Source organism: Propithecus coquereli, unplaced genomic scaffold, assembly GCF_000956105.1.
Source record: "Propithecus coquereli isolate 6110/MARCELLA unplaced genomic scaffold, Pcoq_1.0 Scaffold249, whole genome shotgun sequence".
In the NCBI taxonomy this organism is placed as follows: domain Eukaryota; kingdom Metazoa; phylum Chordata; class Mammalia; order Primates; family Indriidae; genus Propithecus; species Propithecus coquereli.
Genome location: NW_012148052.1, coordinates 5,016,540 through 5,036,280, shown reverse-complemented (window position 1 = coordinate 5,036,280; position 19,741 = coordinate 5,016,540). Strand labels below are relative to the sequence as shown.

At 43.3% G+C, this 19,741-nt stretch overlaps 1 protein-coding gene across 1 annotated transcript in view; it reads right to left on the bottom strand.

The window, feature by feature from the left end:
• The window catches only part of GNL2 (guanine nucleotide binding protein-like 2 (nucleolar)), a 24,500-nt gene extending 13,767 nt beyond the window's left edge, over positions 1-10,733 (bottom strand). The window contains exons 1-5 of the mRNA XM_012646725.1: positions 10,504-10,733; positions 8,481-8,565; positions 7,111-7,205; positions 5,350-5,489; positions 2,505-2,689 (exon numbers count right to left, since the gene is read on the bottom strand). Coding sequence (XP_012502179.1) covers positions 2,505-2,689; positions 5,350-5,489; positions 7,111-7,205; positions 8,481-8,565; positions 10,504-10,567 — 569 coding nt within the window. The 5' untranslated portion in view covers positions 10,568-10,733. The remainder of the gene's footprint in view (positions 1-2,504; positions 2,690-5,349; positions 5,490-7,110; positions 7,206-8,480; positions 8,566-10,503) is intronic.
• Between the last annotated feature and the right edge of the window lie 9,008 nt (positions 10,734-19,741).

The following is a 19,741-nucleotide window of genomic DNA, read 5'->3' as shown; positions in this document are numbered from 1 at the left end:
AGTCATTCTATAACTCTATAAAAATTCATAGCATACTAGTAAATTATAAATAATGTATAGCAATTTTCATAGTTAATTATGATCATATTCCAATGCAATAGGTCTAAGGTAAACTGAATTTGATAAATAATAACAACAATGTGAAATGTAAAAATTTCATTTTGATAGTAAATTTTCATGTGATAGCAATAAAGAGAGTCCACATTGATAATTAGCTTAAAGTCTACATGAACATAGCTAAATTATGATAGGATGATAAGAAATTTGTTAAAATAATCTTGTCTGCAGTAACAGACATGAATCAGGTAACCTATTAAGAATTTACTAGAAGATACTTAAAAACCATGCAGTCCTGACCTGTAATTCAAATACATACACTTCATAAAACATTTCATTGTATCATTCTTTCTCTTTTCAAATTTCCTTTTATCCTGGGTCCCAGCGTATCTGGATTATCAGAAGTTTAAAGTTCGGGGAACATTTCCACAAAACAAAAACAAAAACAAACAAAAAAACAAACCTCCAAGCATAATTTCTATGAGGTTTATAAAACTTTAAAAACTAAAAGGGCAATATACATAACCTAAACATTTGTACCCCCGTAATATGCTGAAATAAAGAAATTAAAAAAAAAAAAAAAAAGAAGGAAATTCTGACACATGCTACAACATGATGAACCCAAGGACATTACGCTAAGTGAAATAAGCCAGACACAAAAGGACAATTACTGTATGATTTCACTTATGTGAGGTACCTAGACCAGTCATACCCATAAGAGACAGAAAGTAGAATGGTGGTTACCAGGGGCTGGGGAGGAGAGGGGGAATGGAGAGTTAAGTGTTTGTTGAACAGGTGCAGAGTTTCAGTTCAGGGTGAAAAGTTCTGGAGGTAGACAGTGGTGATGGTTGCACAACAATGTAAATGCACTTAGTACCACTGAACTGTACACTTAAAAATGGTTAAAATAGTAAATTTAAGCAGGGTGCGGTGGCTCACACATGTAATCCTAGCACTAAGAGGCAGAGGTGGGAGGATAGCTTGAGCTCAGGAGTTTGACACCAGCCTGAGCAAGAGCAAGACCCATCTCTACTAAAAAGAGAAAAAATTAGCCAGATGTGGTGGCATGCGCCTGTAGTCCCAGCTACTTGGGAGGCTGAGGCAAGAGCCCAGGAGTGTGAGGTTGCTGTGAGCTAGGCTGATGCCATGGCACTAGCCCGGGTAACAGAGTGAGACTCTGTCTCAAAAATAAAAAATAAAATAAAATAGTAAATTTATGTATCTTCTACATAATAAAAAAAATAAACTAGAAAAAAGCATGACTAATTAGATAATATTCAGAGAACTATGAAATGGAATTAGCAAGACTTGAACCACAATCTACACTCCATAGATCTCATGTAAAGTAAGTAACATTTTTCTGATACGGCTTTTTTTTTTTGGAGACAAGGTCTCATTCTGTCACCCAGGCTGGAGTGCAGTGGTATGATCATAGCTCACTGCAGCCTCAAATTCCTGGTCTGAAGTGATCCTCCCACCTCAGCCTCCCAAGTGGCTGGGACTACAGACAAGCACCACCAGATTCAGCTAATTTTTAAATTTTTTTAGAGATGGGGTCTCGCTACATTGCCCAGGCTGGTCTCAAACTCCTGGCCTCAAGCATTCCTCTTGCCTCAGCCTCCCAAAGTGCTGGCAATAAAGTGAGACTTCACCTCTACAAAATAATTTTAAAAAATTAGCCAGGCGTATTGGCTTGTGCCTGTAGTCCTAGCTCCAGAGGCTGATGCGGGAGGATCACCTGAGCCCTGAGCCCAGGAGTTGGAGGTTACAATGAGCTACAATTGCACCGTTACACCTGGGCAGCAGAATGAGGCCCTGTCTCTTAAAAAAAAAAAAAAAGAAGGAAAACTATCTAGAGGGATATATATCAGTGACTGATTCTTAATCTTCTTTTGGGTATGGATCCCTGCAAGAATATGACGAAAGTTATGGATCATTCCTCTCCTCCAAAACAATACAAAACCAAAAATAAAAACAACAAAACCCCACCACCTTTATGCATGTTCATAAATTTCCCATATTATCTTCAGAGGGTCACAGAAACCTCAAAGGCCATCCATGAACTCCCCAGTGGTCCAAAGACCTTCAGTTAAAGAAGGGGTTAACAATGCTTAACGTATGTCATGGATGAGTTATTTTCATTTTGTTGCATTTTCCAACTTAACTGTATTTTTTAATTCGTCTACGACAGGATATACTGCTATTATATTGAAGAAGAAAATGTCATCTTTTTATTTTGGGGATGGAAAGAGACGTGTGGCAATCAAGCCACCTTAAACTATTTGCAGTTTGGACCCAATTTCACCAACATTTCTAGTCCAAGGGAAGAGGATAAGTCTCCATCTATGACTTAAAACTACTGAGCTTCACATATGCAAAGTAAGTTTAAGGAAAATGTTTTGTTGCAGGAGCAAATGACGAGATCTACATGAACCTCAAAACTGTACCTCACACCAGTGTCTTCAGTGACCAAATCTCGATCTTTGCCCCGGTCATAGCTCTCAGTGGACATTTCAGCATTTTCCAGAAGAGACTGCATATCACTTGCCAGTAAGACTGGTCGTTTCCTCTGTGACTTAGGGCCAAATGTAGTTTCAAAACTTTCGGTATCAAGAATGTGCACCTTCGCGTTCTAAAGAGAAAGGAAAATGACAGGTAAAACTAAGGAAAGTACAGAGAAAAAGCACAAAGTTAAAAACCTACCTGGAAAAGACTTTCTGATTCTGTTTTTCCAAAGCTCAGCCCATACCAAAATCCACAAGAACATGGATTCAGTCTGGTTTCAAATCAGCAATCCTTTTTTAAAGAGCACAACAAGCACTTGTTCCCCTATTCTGAAGTTCTGTAAGCTTCCTTGGAGAAATACAAGAGTACTACAAATAATCAAAGCAAATATGAATAGTTGTGTAAGACCTGCCAAAAGCTCTCCTTTATTTCATTTATCATAAATTTTAGTCAAATGTAATTAAGGCTACAATGATAAAAATTAACTTATCTTTTCTGCCAGTTTTTGAGCTTTCAAACAAGTGCATAAAATTCGCCAAATTCACAGATTTTGTCAAGGACAATCATACTCAAATTTGTGTGTGTTTTTTTTAAACCAACTATGAATGCCAACTTTTTCTTGGAAGTTAACTTCTTTCATGGCTAAAAGGAATTGCTTGTTTTGTAAGATGCATTTTAGTTTCAGATAACATTTTCCCTAATTTAGGTAACGTTTTGATTAAACACACATGGGAAGTCTTCAGATGAAAAACATCTAGCAAAAGTCCAAAATAATAGTTTAGATGTGATAAAAAAGGAACCTGATACTAACTAGAACTTGATGTGCCTGTAAAGAAGTTACAGACATAGGAATTTTTGAAGCAGGATAAAAGTCAAAGCTTGAGTTAGGATCTATCACGTAACAGAATGTTAACAGGCCGTAGAGAATATCCTTAAAAAAAAAAAAAAAAAAAAGGCAAAAAAACTTCCTTTTCTCCTCAGTACAAGCTCCCCCTACTAAAAGCTGTGGGGATGCCGGAGCAACCTCCTATGGATTCTGAACTTTAACACATCTTTGCTTCCAACTTTTATAGATCCTTCAACTATTAGCATTTTCTCAGATTCCCTATCCCATCACTTAGTTTAGTTTTAGTCACTACCCTCCACCAAGAGCATCTCCAAACAGAAGAATAGCATTTTACATGGGAAACAGGTTCTAATGTCACTGGGTAAAATCAAGTGTGACCAAAATTATCCCTGAAAGTCTCTCACATAACCTATAAAGTATAGTATACAAAAAGGTTTTATGCCTATAAACCTACACATTAGTAAGTATAATGCAGTATATAATAGAGTACATGCAAAATAAGTTACAGTATTTTTACTGCATTGCTACAGAAATATAGGAATCCTAATACACATATAGCTGAATGTGCAAAAGTTAAAAGCATATCTGATTTGATTCCACTATGCAGAATAATCTCAGAATTAGAATGTATAACGAGTAGTAGATATCACATTAAAATAAAATAGGTAAGGTTTTTCAAGGCTAAAGCAGAAAACTCATCAACTACGCTGAGTACCTTTCCGCATCAAAATAAAAGCTGATTGCTGCAATTGCATATCCTTCATCCTACATGTCAGATGTTTAAACACTGAATTTTAGAAGCAGTGAACAACTAGAACAGGCAACAAAGCAATAAATTCCTAATAGAACCTCTCTGTCCTTCCCATAAACAGGATTCAATAGTTGGTTAAAAAATGGCTTTAGGGAGAACAGACAAAGAGAACAAGGGCAATGAGCAACTTGTCTGTGGTTCATGAATTACACTCATGTGTTTCCCTGAAAGAAAACAGTCATTCCACTAATAGGTGCCATTCTTCTAGTCCATCATAAAACAAAACATAATTGACAAAACCTGAGGCAATAACCAGGCCTTGGTTTTATTTTGTTCTGCAAGTAAACACTTTTCTTTGAACTGTTTAATCCATGTATGCATGTCAGTGTTTCCCTCCCCTCCTTATACTGGAACTGAAGCTTATGTCCTGGCTACATTTCTGGGAATTATTATTCAATGCAAGTAAAAGCGTGCAGGCAAACATTAGGCCACTTCTTTGTTCTGTGTGAAACTCGTTCCACTCAAGCCAGACTGAATCCTTGCTGTACCTCAAACTTCAGCAACTAACAACCAACGTGAAGAGTACCCTTTCCTTCAACTGAGAAGAAATCTCCAAGGATCTCACAAAAGCTAGAAGTACACAAGACCAAAGTTCTACCAACTCAATCCTAATTCTACGTCTCCCCAGAGTTTAATGGAATTACCACTTAAAACAAGTTTGCCTACCAAAATAAATATATAATAAAAAATAATATTACTAGTAGCTCTTACGTATTTAGGTCTTCCGAGGAGGTATGCTATGTGCTCACCATGGGCCAAGTGCTTTACAGACATTTCATCTGTATCCAATCACTCAAGGAGGTGGGTTATCTATACTGTGTCTATGAGAAGGTAAAGCTCACGGAGAAACCTAACTAAGAGCATAGGAAAGGGTAGAGCAAGGATTAAAATTCAGGTCTCACTCCAAAATCTGTGCTTTGATCCACTGTACTACGACACCTCCCTGATAAAATGTGATTCGTACTGAAGGTAAGAACTCTGACAAAGGTGAAAAGAGAAGTCCCAGAGAATTCATCATTACTACATTAAAGTCACTATTTTCTAAGGAAAAACAGACAAACATGTTAAAGAGGGATCTGCATGGAGTTTGCCCAAGAAATTCCATCACCAGGGGTCTCCTACATCTTACATGAGGCCGGATTCGATCATGGAGAAGAGACATTGGTAACTTGCTTTGCTTCATGACAACTTTGTATGGATCCTTCATAACTGCATCCATTTCTTCTTGAAATTTTTGTAATGATGACTGCTTAATCACACGTGTGTTTCCTGTTTCACAAATAAAGAATGTTGCCATTTAATAAATAACTTGGTTTTACTTCTGCATCCAACTTCCACTGACACAGTGAAAGACAAGCTTTTAAATTACCCTCACTCACCCAAACACCTGATACATCTATCCCTTGTAGCTTTTATAAACTTAAAAGAGAGGAAAAACACACACACACAAAATTGCCTTTTCTGCATTCATACACTATGACCTATTCTACCAACCCAGACACACAAAGGGTTTCAATAGTTTTCCAACCAAAAAATAAACAGCACTGAATGGAACTGAGATCTGACAAATGTCCTACTTCCTGTCCTAGAGCTGGCAGAGAAATCTGGAGCTGATCACAGCTGATCAGTCATTATAAACAGAGAATCTTGAAACACAGACACTTGAGTCATAGTTACAATTTTTAGGGTTATGAGGGTTTGAAAGGACTATTAAATTAACTAATGAATGCATGCAAGGGAACAAGATGCAGGCCTGCAATACCACAACACCTTGTAAGTGAAAGGTCCTGAAGAAATATTCAATTAAACCATAGGCTGTGGCACAAATGCAAAACATCAAGGTTGTGATGATGGTAGCAGTTAATGCTTATACTCGCTATTTGCTATTCACTATAGGCACTATTCTACACACTTTATATGTACTTACTCATTTGATTACCACAACAGTCCCATGAGATATGTTCTATTTTTATTCTCATTTTAGAGATGAGAAAATCAATGAACAGACTTAATAACTTGCCCACTGTCACATAAATAACAGAATTAGGATTCAGACCGAGGCAGACTGGATCTGGAGTCACAATATCCAGCCACCATGCTAAATGTCTCTTCGCAGAGTTTCCTTTGGACACTTCTCTGTGTTGCAGTTCTTAGGGGGTATCTTCTCAAAAGGTGTGAAAGATATTCAGTGGTAGTTGCCATCTGCCCCCAAGCACAGAGGTCAAATGCCAGGCAAACACTGGGGCTGACCATCTGAAGTGCCCACACATCTACCAAAGGCTAAGGGAAAGACCGAAAGCCCAGACGGAAAAGAAGGGGAAGTTTCCAAAGAAGAAGCTCTGATCCCCCTGTGATTAGAGATACCCTATTCACTCCTGGAAGGACCAAAAATGAGATCCTTTCATTGTTATTCAAGTTCAAATACAACCCCATTAAGAAAAAGTGTTTCAGAGGAACTTCAGCTTAATGCACTTACCCTGCAAGCTAAACACACAAACACAGCTGCAAGGCCACCTCTCAAACAGTAACCTCTCTAGGCAACCAGAGATTAAGATGAGAGTCCCAAGGTCTGTGAATGCTAGTCATCAAGGATGGTCTTATCTGCTTAAGAGGGTTCACTTACGATTAACGATGATGAGCACTCTTCACATAGAAGTTATTTATTAAGACTTCGAAATGAGTTTAGAAAAAAGAAAGAAGTCATTTACAAAATCTACCACTGCTACTTTTCTCAGCACTTTTTCCACTAAGGGTATTTCTTATCCCTTTCTCATATAATCCTTGATAATTCCACTCACCATAAACTCCTGCCTATTAGACATTTAAACATTCTAGCCTTTCCCATACAGCATACATTTTATACAGCAAAGTAACAGGGGATAATACTCACCAAACCATTTAATATTTGGCTCTACTCTTGCCACTGTGCCAGAAGCCACCGTTGATTGATACTGCAGGGGCTTAATTACTTTACCACGACTGTTCCTAAATTGAGGAAATAATAGATTTTGGTTGACAACAGAAGAAAGGCAACAGCAAAGTTTGGTTTACAGAATACAGTTTCCAGACCTGGCGTGGTGGCTCATGCCTACAATCTTAGCACTCTGGGAGGCAGAGGCAGCCGGATCATTTGAGCTCAGGAGTTTGAGACCAGCCTGAGCAAGAGGGAGACCCCTTCTCTACTAAAAAAAATAGAAAGAAATTAGCTGGACAACTAAAAATATACAGAAAAAATTAGCTGGGCATGGTGGTGCATGCCTGTAGTCCCAGCTACTCGGGAGACTGAGGCAGTAGGATTGCTTTAGCCCAGGACTTTGAGGTTGCTATGAGCTAGGCTGATGCCACAGCACTCTAGCCCAGACAACAGAGTGAGACTCTGTCTCAAAAAAAAAAAAAAACCACTTGCCATCAAAAGAACTTTTTATTCTGGTTCTAAACGATCATGAAATACAGATTCCAGTAAAGAAAAAGTACGTCTACATTTAAAACAGATTGCCCCAAGCCATTTAACCTCTTGCAACAGAGCACGTAATGACTTCTGCTAGAGGAATAATAAATAATGCTGATGTTTAAAAATCTGTTTACTGTTTGTTTACTTTTTTAAAAAAGTCACATACTTGAGTTTTTTGGTGATTATCTGAAGGCTGGTTTAAATAAATTTTTAAGTAGAGGGTGATTTATGATGGAACTCAAAATTCTAAAACAAACTGCAAAGTAGGTGACTAAGGCAGATCAAGTTCACTGATGTTTGGTTTCAGATACGTCTTTTAGAACACATGAAGAATCTAATTACCAAACAAATTAAGACCAGAAAGTAAAATGCCACACTCATCAAGTTCCTACGCTAGAGGCTACCTCAGCAGAACTCAGAGTTGTGATGAGTGTCCAAGTGCCACAATGTTGTGATCTCAAGTTTGGCATTAAAAAACAAGTCTGCTGGTGGCTTTCTTAAGTATAGTCTTATACCCTTTGTATTTCCACCCGACAGATATTTACCTGTGAGATTTAATATGACATTCATGTAGGCTGGGGCCATGAGGAACAAGATCTCTGCTTGTGGAGTATTGTGAAACCACCCACCACTCTTACCCTTAACCAAAAATTAACAGTGTATCACACAACACTCATATAAAATGATATTTGAAAATATACTACTATTTGGAGAAAGTGGGGATGTGAACATTAAAGGCTTAATCAGTCTCAGCTACACCTTCAAGGTCATGAAGGACAGGTGGAAGGATAATGCTACCCAATGCTCACCTGCGCTCCTTTTGCCTATACATATTCAGGCGCCGGATTGTAGCGCGGTCCCTCATGTTTTGGCCTCCTGCTCCCTGCACACGATCTACAAAAAACAGAAGGAGACAGTGCACTATTTGATAACCAACAAGTACAAGCAAGGTCATTGCTTAAAATACACCAAATAGCTCACCCAAGCTAGACAAACTGCCACCTCACCACAAAATCTACTTTTTCTGTATGTTGCTCCAACAAAATTATTATTACTTGAAGCTACATGATATGACAAAGCTGGCCCAATCTTTAATCTTCACTAGGATTGTGTTTGAGAATGATAATAACTAATATTTTGGAACATTATGACAGCACTGTGCTGGCCACATTACAGGCATCACCTCATTTAAGTCATACAATAATTCTGTAGAGATACATTATCCCAATGCTGCAGACTGAGAAACTGAGGCAGTGGTCAGACACCTTGCTCAAGGTCACACAGCTACCCAATGGTAGAGCAAGAATTTGAATGCAAGCATTCAATCACCATCTGTGCTCTTAACCATGAAGACACGTATCTGTGTCTCAGTTTAACAAGTATTGAGTGCCTGCTACATGCAAGGCACCATGGAGACAACTTATATATATATGGACACACAAATAATATATATACACACAAGTGTTCTTAATGTGTCAGTTTCTTAACTTTCTAATGTCTGATTTTAGTTTAATCAAAAGCTAACTAGGTAGCAATTCTTGCCTTACATCTCAAGGAGAAAGAGAAGGACAAATAAGCAAGGTAATACTAGCCTAGCTTCTCATTTCAGGAGCCCTTCAAACCACCTGTCTCCGCCTGCAGTGATGCAGTATAAAACAGGCTGAAATCACACGACTGGCAGCTCTACCAACTCACTGACTGTGCCAAACATGACAAGCCACTTCCCCTGTTTTGGTTCCTTCTCTTCACCTACAAAATCATCATCTCTAAGGGACTTTTGGGGGCTAACGCTCTGAGATTACAGTTTACACAAATGGAATGATTTATTATCAATCCAGGGAAAACAGTCAACATGCATTAAAGTCGTCAAAAACTCTACATCAGGCCCGGCGCGGTGGCTCACGCCTGTGATCCCGGCTCTCTGGGAGGCTGAGGCGGGCGGATTGTTTAAGCTCAGGAGTTTGAGACCAGCCTGAGCAAGAGCGAGACCCCGCCTCTACTAAAATTAGAAAGAGATTAATCGGCCAACTAAAAATATATAGAAAGCATTAGCCGGGCATGGTGGCGCATGCCTGTAGTCCCAGCTACTCGGGAGGCTGGGGCAGTGGGATCGCTTGAGCCCAGGAGTTTGAGGTTGCTGTGAGCTAGGCTGACGCCACGGCACTCACTCTAGCCAGGGCAACAGAGTGAGACTCTGTGTCAAAAAAAAAAAAAAAAAACTCTACATCATATTTAAAAACAAAGTTTTATTAACTAAACCCGAATGGAAGGGACTCCCCCAAAGGCTATCTTGTTCATCCTGGAGGTGGAATCCTGGAATCTCACCCCAACTTATATACATCTCCAAACCGTCTTTATTGATGTGATCATATTGATTTATCTGTAGAATTTTCTATGCACTTTACAGGAATGGGATGATTCCAAGGGCCAAATCCACAATCCCGTTCTCATTTAAATGGTCAAAGCTAAGGTGGCAGGCAACTGCAGTCAAGTGTAAAAGGCCCACTGGGTCGGCCTACACCATTTTTAACCGTTCTCTGAATCTCTCAACTGGAGACGACCCAAGGCTGCCGGGCCTGAGTGTTCACGTTACCAGGCGACTACACCTTGGCCTGCCAGTCGTGCAAAATGTCAGCCCTCCTCAGGACCCCCCAGTGAAGAAACCACCGCAAATGTTGCTTTCCTTCTCCCTTCTCATCCCCCACAGCCACTTCCCTCGAGGTCACTCGCCAAGCAACGCCACCCAGGTGCCCCTCCTCCCTCTCGGCCTCCCCAGAGCTCTCCCCGGTACTTCCTCCAAGCTCCACCCGCGACGAGCCCCGCCGCCTGTACCTGGGTTTGTGCTGGCCTTGGAGGGGTTGATGGTGCTCCGTCCTTTGTACTTAGGCTTTACCATCTTGGCGACGAGACGGGGACCGGACCGCTAGGTCCGGCTAACGTCGGGTGAAAGAGCTCAGAACTTCCCAGGCCCGGCTGAAGTGACCCGCGTGAACCACGCCGGACCACGTGTGCAAGATCTACGTCACTTCCGCTCGCGCCCATTACCCTACCCCTGCGCGACTTCCTGCGGACGCGCGGCGCAAGGCCGCCACCTTCCTGGCTCCGCCCCCGCCCCGGCCACTTAGACACCAGCCTGCGCCAAGCCCCCGCCCTCTTCTGCCCTAGCAACCGCCAAGCTGCCCCTCCATAGCAACCGCCTAGTTACCCTGGACGCGCAACCCAGAGCTCCTAGTTGGGTCCACCACCAAATACAGAAGTCTCTTCCCAGGCCAATGGCACAAGCTTCAGTTTAATTATCTTCTGAATTTATCCTCTAAGCCCTTCCAAAAGTGGCCGACCACACGGCAGCCAAATATCAATGAGAACGTGTCGTGCTCTTCCTTAAAACTTCAATGGCTTATCATTCTTAGAATGAGGGTGGAGGGGAGGGAGAGAGGAGAGAGAGAGATTCAGATTTTTTGCCATCCCTGCAGAATTCTGTGATCTAGTCCCTGCCTATTTATCTGACCTCATTTGTACCTCCCTCCCTCTGGTTATTCTGACATTTACACTGGATGTGCTCTCTGCCTGAACCATTCTTTCCCTAAATTTTTGCATAGCTGGTTCCTTCTGGTCATTCACTTCTCAACTCAAATATCACCTCCTAGGAGGGCTGCAAGAATTAGCAAATAAGAATACAGGACACCCAGATAAATCTGAATTCAGATAAAAAGTCAATATGTTTCTTTAGGACAAGTATGTCCCAAATATTGCCTAGAACATGGTTATATTTAAAAAATTATTCATTGTTTATCTGAAATTTAAATTTAACCGTATGTCCTGTATTTTATCTGGCAACCTTTCCTACTAGAAGTCTTTTCGGTCTAATCTGTCTAAATCAGCCACCTCCCACCCTTTTGCAATTATTGTTACATTATTCTGTTTTATTTATCTTGTGGCATTTATTACTAACTGAAATTATCATGTTTACAAGTTTCTTGGCTGCTTCCCTAAAACTGGAATGTAAGCTACTGCTGCTGCTGCTGCTTCTTTTTAAAATAGGGACAGGGTCTCGCTATGTTGCCCAGGCTGGAGTGCAGCGGCTATTCACATGCGCGATGATAGCACACTGCAACCTTGAACTCGCCTCATCCTCCCGAGTAGCTGGGACTATAGACATGCACCACTGTGCCAGCATAGAATGTAAGCTTCTTGAGAGCAGGGACCTCGTAAGTTTGCTCACTGCTGTGTCCTCAAGCCTTGAACAAAGGATTCAACAAATATTCATGGAATGAAAGAATGAATAGATGGAAATGCTTCTTGCCCTGAGGGTGAAGGATGGCAACAAGACCTCTCAAAATAATGTCTCTAGATGCCAGTGTTTCAGCCAAGAAGCCCTCCTTTTTTGGTACCTCGAGCAGCCAGGAAGTGTCCATCACTGTACCCTCAGGATAGACCAGAGAAAAGATGGTTAGGAAGGAGGAAGGGTGGGTTCATGCAGTGTAGCTCATTCAGTAAAAACAAACTTCTTATAAAGTGAGGTACTCTAATTAAGATGATTGAGTCTTTATTTCTCTGAGTTTAAAACAAACAAACCCCGAAAACATTCTTTCTAGAGCAAAAGCGGGCCATGTCCCAGATAAGAACTGGACATATCTTCTCTCCCTTGAGCTTCACTTTTGTTACCCTAAGTGCAAGTATCATGAGATTAAACAGGTTTCAGCTAGGAACCCTCTGACCCTGACATGCACCTGAGGGAATCTCTCAAAGCTACTTGGAAAACTCTTCATGCTTAGATGCCCCCTTGCCCCCCACATTGTCCCGTTGATCCCCAAAACGAGGATATAATCACCTCCTCCCAGAGGCTGCTTCTCTGAAACTAGAATGTAAGCTAGAAGATTGGGTTAATGTGTTTCTGATGCCTCAACTTGGTGCAAACCAGAATAAACACGAATGGCAAAAATCAGCCCATGAGCTCATTCAGGCTTTGATCAGAGACATAATTTCGTTATGAAATTTTGAATCAGGCTGTTGTGAAGTCTTGCCAAGGAGTTTCATTTTCCCAGATGATACGGTGGGTTGTTTCTCTCCTGTTCTCATGCTCTGCTTGCATTTATCATACGAAATTTCCATCTATTTTTATAATCTGACCCATCAATCCTTTTACAACAGTATTTGCCGATCCCAACAATCAATTTCAGTTCTACCAGCAGATAATAAGCCTGATCAAGGTAAGTCAAGCTTAAATTACTGGTTTAGTTTGCCTTCCCTGCTTACTGCGATTGTAATACGAGGACTATTTTTCACTCTCCTTTATGATGTCATGGTGACTGGGGGTAGACAAGACACACCTACAGGCCTATAGTCCCTCAGCTTTGAAACAGACTTAACAATTTACCCTGAAAGATTGCAATATGATCATATGAGTTATGGTATATGAAAGCATTGCAGACATGGTACACCATACAGCTGGGATGCTTTCTTTCTTTTAGACCCAGGGTTAGCGCCTCATCTCCTGGAATCTTGCTCCTAGTAACCGCAGGTTTGTGTGAATGGGAAGATCTTAGCAGAGACTGGCTGGAAATGCCACCTTTCTGAAACAGCCCTGTGCCATGTTCTGGACTGGTGTTTTCACAGGAAGCAGAGAATCTTGACCTCGAGTTTGCCTTCATTCTGTAAAAGACTTCGTTGGTGGGGTCTAATGAGCGAACAGTAGCAGCTCTCAAGTAGCAGTTTTCAAAGTGTGGGCTGGGGACCACCAGCATCAAAATCACTCAGGGGAGCTGGTTAAAGATGCAGACTCCTGGGCTTCAGCTCAGAGCTTCCGAAATCACACCCTCTGGGGTGGGGCCCAGAGAATCTACATTTTAGCAGCTCCTCCTGTGATTCCCATTTAAATCAAAGTTCCAGATTTGGAAAGCAAAGTCTTTTCCAAAAGTCACCCTGAGGCTTTCTGTCCAGCTGACCAAAGGTGTCCCTGGAAGATCCAGCTTCTTTCCTGCCTATCTTAAACCCTCTGGTTTTTCACAGCAGGGCAAGGAGGGCTGCAGCAGTGTCTAATACACTCTGAAAATATATGTCTTGGCTCTGCCCCAAATGCCTTGATATTTATGCTGCAGCCGGAGGGTTGTTATCCTTTGGCAACGCTCCATTGTAAGGCCATTAGCTCTTAATTAGTGCCAGCTTGGTGGTTTATACTTCCCAGTTGAACCGCTCTCAGAGGCTGCTCTATCCAGTCCCTCGTGTCTCTCCTCTGGCAAGTCCATGATACATTGACCCCCTGCCTGCTGGGGCCGAGAGTTGGGCCCCTGGAGTGGCTGCTGCTCAGTGTGAAACAGTCCTGGTCCCCAAGCAGGAGGCTCTGGGACACTGCAAGAACAGAGAAGCACTCAGCATACATTTTCAGGGTTTTGTTGTTTTGTTTCATTTGTAAAAAACAAAAAAGTGAGTCCTCGATTATACAACCTCAGCAGTTTACAAGTATAAGAAAAATAAGGTGAAGCTTCATAGGCCAAATTGCCGTCAGTTTTCAGCTTAAGGTGCCTGGGAAATTCTTGGGCAAGGATATGGCAAGCTGGTGGGCTGGCTAGCTATGAAAAATGACAGAGAGACTCACCTCTGGGAACCCCAAGAAACTTCTCTTCATGGTCACTACTTCTTAGTGGAAAAAACATAGTCCATATTAGTCTTGGCATTCATCTCATCGCTGGGTAGGAGCTCTTCAAAAAGATCCCCAGATTAAGCTCTGGAAAAACAACTGGAAGCATTCTGCTCCTTCCTATCGCTGAATCCCTATGGCCCTCACAGCATATTTAGCTTAAGAAAACCTGAGAAGCACTTTTCTGAGATGCTGTTAATGGCCTCTAATTTTCAGCCTGGTTTAGATAACTCAAGATTGCTGGCTGTGTCCTGAGACATGGATCCAGAACACACACTGATGTGGGAATTTAAAGTATAATTCCGAATTGTAGATAATTGTTTAAGCTCTGAGGAGGCTGGAGGGCCCATAGTAAGTCACCTTTCCGGGATCGGTTGTTTCCTATTACGCTTGGAATCTATCTGTCCAGTGATCCTGAAGCCGTCAGACTAAATCTTTGTGTAGTTCTTTATCCCCTCATCTCCTGCCCACTTCCCTCTTTTTCTTCAGTAAAACACTTTTTAAAAAATTTGACCAGGTCCCTTGGATTGTTTCCAGAAGAATAATGTCATGTTAAAGAATCTGAAAAGTCAACTTGTAAAACCAATGTGTCAGGGGAAGCTCTGTCTGTCAGGAGGTCATTCTTGCCTTAAGGGCAGCTTCTGTCTGTCGAGACAGAATGGGATGACCTCCTCCATGCCTCTTGCTCCCTTGTCTGATCTAGTCCAGACTGGGAAAAAAATCTTATTTCTAAAAGAAAGATTCAGGCTAAAGTGTAGAAGAAAGGCTTGAATAACTTCTCAAGCAGCAGAGGAAAAACTAGTCAAAACCTTTAGTTCTGTAACTTTTTAGAGCCCTGATTAGAAAAAGACAAATCTATCACTCTCTCATCTTTGGAAAAAGCTAATCCTTCCAACTCACTGTGCAACCCAGGTTGGAGGAATCTTCTAGATGCTTCAAATGTCTATTCAAGAGACTTTAGAGTTGCCCGTTTTGTTTCTAGCTAGAGCTAGGAAAATTCCCAGGATGCCTAGCCACTGTGCCCAGACCTGGGGACTCATGCCTCTGCTGTATCCTTCCCTCTCCCCTGTATCCCCAGTGCACAAGAAGAGGCATGAACCACACCAAATAGTTTATCTCTGATCGCAGGGGTAGACAAACTACGGACCCCCAGCCAAATTCCACCAGCTGCCTGTTTTTATATGGCCCACAAGCTAAGAATGGTCTTTATGTTTTCAAATGATCGAAAAAGTCAAAATAAGAATAACATCTTGTGACACGACAATGATATGAAATTCAAATTTCAGGATTCATAAATAAAGTTTTATTGGAACACAGCTGCACCGTTTGTTTACATATGGTTGATGGCTGCTTTTGCACTACAAAGTCAGAGATGGGTGGCTGCCACAGATGACATATGGCCTGCAAAACCTAAAATATTTACTACCTTGCCCTTTACAGAAAAAACTTGCCCACAACCCCTGTCCTAGGGCTGCTGGTGTGTGTCCTGAGCGTTGAATAGACATGTAACTGACCATTAAACAACTATCCACTTGCCGTTGCTCTGTGAGAGTGAATGGTGCCTGTCCCCATGTAGAGGTAAGTTTCATTTTTTCTGCCCTAGGGATTCAGACGAGGGGGTTCACTCTGTATCTGTGTGTCGCTGATGCTTTAGTGGGCCAGCAGGGGGCTCTCTGCAGAGGTTTCAGTGCCTCCGAGAGCGCCCGTGCTGGAGGACAAAAGGGGGTCTGGGGGAGCGGCAATGATCCGTCAGTCTCCTAGCCAAGCCTCAGGATTTTTTTTTTCCTGAGCCCAAAAGAGAAGGGAGCTTCAGGCAGAAATCCAAAGAGCCCCTTTGTTCAGAGTCTTTGTGAGAGCAGCTTTGGTGACCTTGAGGCAAAGCATGACACAAAATAGAGGAGACCATCCACTTTGCCCAGCGTTGTCCTGGTGCACGGGGGATCTTCAGGGCCTGCCCCCAGGGTGGGCAGCTTCAGGAGCATCCCGAGGCAGCCCCTGCAGCACGTCTCTGCTGCACACATGGCAGGCGTGGCAGTGGTAAGGCAGTCGGGCAGCTTCGGGAGCAGCTGAGGTCGCATTGCTTCTGACCCAGTGTCCCACTGAACTTTGCTGTTGGCCTCACTTTTCCTCCCAGAAAGAAAAAAGGAGTAAGCACCATTAATAACTATCATCTCCAGGGACAATATGAAAAAAAACCCATTCAAGTGGGACCTTTTCATTCATTCACTTTTTTTCATTCATTCAACAAACATGTAGCCTGTGATACCAAGAGACAAATGTAATTGTTCAGATATATGGGAGAAACATGGACCGGGCAATCCATGGCTATGAAGAACCTGTGACTACACATCCTAAGGAAAGCAAAAAAAAGGAAGACAAAGGATGGTGGTGAATGGGTGGTAAAGTCTCTCCAGGAGCAAAAGAGCCAAGTCTGCCAGCATGGAGAGGGATCAGGAGGATCGGAAGCAGGTTTGGAAAAAGCAAAGGAAAAAAAAAAGGAGGGAAACAGGAGAAGGGTAAACCATGGGAGTGCGATGAAATGTGTTTGTGAGAAATTGAAATGTGATGTCTGTGGACATTTTGTTGGTTTGGTGGTGGGAAAAGAATTGGAACTATGCGTGGTAGGCAAATACCTTGTACAATAAAATACCTTGTAAGAATGAATGCGAGAGCATGAGAGAAATCAAGCACGGTCTATCGGAATGGTCCTGCCCTTGGGAGAAAGGCCAAGTATACATTCAAGGTAGCTGCTGCCAGAGTCTGCAAGCCCCCTGGGGCATATCGGAGGTCTGAGCCAGATGCGTTATGTGTATCTCAACCTGGCACGGGCAGCTTTTTATCAGGCTTTTCTGTCCAAAGTAGGGAGGCGCTGCTGCCCTCCTCCGCTCTGAGCCCGGCCCTAGCGGTGGCTGCACAGGCTGGGGCTCCACTCTGGTGCCTTTGGAGAGGTGATGACTGTCCCAGAGTAGTGTTCGCTTTGGACTTGCCATGCCACTGGCTCCCGAGGCCCACAGTGTGTCAGATCTAGGGAGTCAGGGGCAGTCCAATACCCTCTAGGATGTGGTTCTGCAGCACGAAGAGCCCAGAAGGGAGACACCGGCTCAAAGCAGGAACCATTATCCACAGAGAAAGCCTTCAGAGATAAATGTAATGGTAGGGATGTTCAGATTAAAATGTTGGGTTCTGCAATTATGAGCCTGCTTTGTCACTTGGCCTTGGCATTGAGTCCCGTGTTCAAATCCTAGAAGATGAGACTGTGGAGTTCAACTGCCCAGATGGCCGTCGTCATGGACCCACGAGGCACGCCTGGGCCAGCAGAGCCACAGCTCACTGCCCCCACCTCTGTCCATTCAGTGTCTTGCTCCAGCTCCCAATCCTTAAGAGAACACTTCCCGTGGTCCCAGGGATTGTGACACCCTCGTAGTCACCACCTTTGCCAAGTGAGCCTTCCAGGACTGGCCTGGAAAAGCATTTCTCTTTGTTCCTTGAGCTGCCAGCTCGTTGGACAGGCTTGGATCTGGTCTCGCTGTTGCAGCATCACCTCAACTCCTCCTCTGCCCCCCAGTCCCTGCCCCCCGCCCCCGTTTCCCTCCCCTGAAGGCTGTGACTTATTCCTTTTCGAGATGAACTCATTGTTGACTTTAACTCACTTCGATGTTTCCCAGGGAAGCACGCTGGCGGGAGGCCCACCCGAGATCCTTGAAGAAGACAGCCAGGCCAGGGCCAAGACTGGGTGCCAGGGGCCTTGGAACTGCCAAAATGCCTCCATTTTATGGACAGGCCTGGCTCACCCTGAAGACATTCCAAGTGTTTAATCAGAAGCCCCTGGTACATATTGGGTTGTAGAGGGAGCCCTCAGAAGCCAACCCTTCCAGGAGACAAAACTCAGCCAGAGCAAGGAGCTGCCTTCTCCATGGACCAGGCTGATACTCAACAGATGGAAAGAGTGCATCCCAATAACAATAATCAATAAGCAAAGGCTGAAAGCTGCTGTGACCTGGCCTGATGGGCCCTTGGGGGCTTGGCTCTGCCCTCTTTCCTACACTACACTCGGTTCAGCCAGGAATCCATCTCACCCACCTCCCCGCACCAAGCTCCGGGAGAGCAAATGGGTGAGGGAGGAACCATTTTTCACATACTTTCTCTTTCAAAATGTAGCCCTGTTTCGCAATTTCCTACTTAAGTTCTGGAAGGCTCTAGGGCAGAACCCAAGCCACCTTCTCCAGCCACTGGCCCGGGTCTCTTGTTGTCACCACCAACCTGGTAGGTTAGTAGTGCTGGAGAAAGACAGGGGCCCAGATTTACTAAGTCACCCATTGTCCCCTCTGTGCTGCTCATCCAAGGGTCTATTCAGTGCAAGTCACTCTCTTGATGCCAAAGGAGCCTCAACCGAGCCTCCAGCCAAGACCTGTTTATTCTTCACCCTGCATTGGCTCTTCCCCTTGGGAGAGCCAGGAGGTTCGCCACACCAAAGCAGGTGCACCCAACTCTGGTATGCTCACATGTCAGCGATCCCTGAGGCGCCTAATCTTCGGCTCTTCTCCACTCCCCTACAACTAGGCTTTTGTTCTGGCTCACTTCTGCTAGCAGTACGGGACAGCACTCCAGTTCTTTTGCAATGAATCCATTCAGTCCTTCAAAATGGAACCTGTTCTCTTTGGTTGTTATTCTCCTACCTTATCACCGTTCACTAGGGTTTCTGCCTGTTGCCCATTTAACTCTGGCCTGGGTCAGAGCTGGAGGAGTGACAGGGAAAAAGCCAGCACCTGGGTTGTTGGCTCTGCCTGGGGGACTTGTGACAGGGCCTCAAAAGCTGACCCTTTTCCTAAATTCCCTCTCAGTCCTCCTAAACCAAACCGAACAAACCAGGCGGAAAAATCACCAGTTTAAAAAAAGAAACAAATCCAGAAAACCATCACCCAAAATACTGAAATGGAAAACAAATCCATATTCTGGTGACTTGATCTGAAACATACCAGAGCTGGAACTACGTGAGGTGGCCAGAAATGTGTTAGTCTGGGCAAGTCTGTGACCCTGTAGAGGAAAAAGCTAACATTTTCCAAATAACAATGTGGGCAGATAACAACCACATACAATCACGTGCTGTTGTTGCCTAAACCTGGGCGCAGGGTTAGGCAACCCTACATCTCGACAGAGATTCCCTCTCTCCAGCACTCGCTCATCCTAAAAAGCACAAGGTGTGAATTCTAAACCAACTCTGGGCTGCTTTCAGCCCTTATTGTCTCTGCCTTAGGTGGGATGCTTCTAGCGTGTGAGCAGGTAACTGTCCTTCATTTTGAAATCCATACCCACCTCCAGCTCAAAAAAAGGACAGAGTGAGACAGACAGGAGTAGGTCCAGGTGGGGCTAATTGTTTTCAGGGATGCACTGGGATCACACGTGGAAGCACCCAGCAGATCAGTACTAGAACAC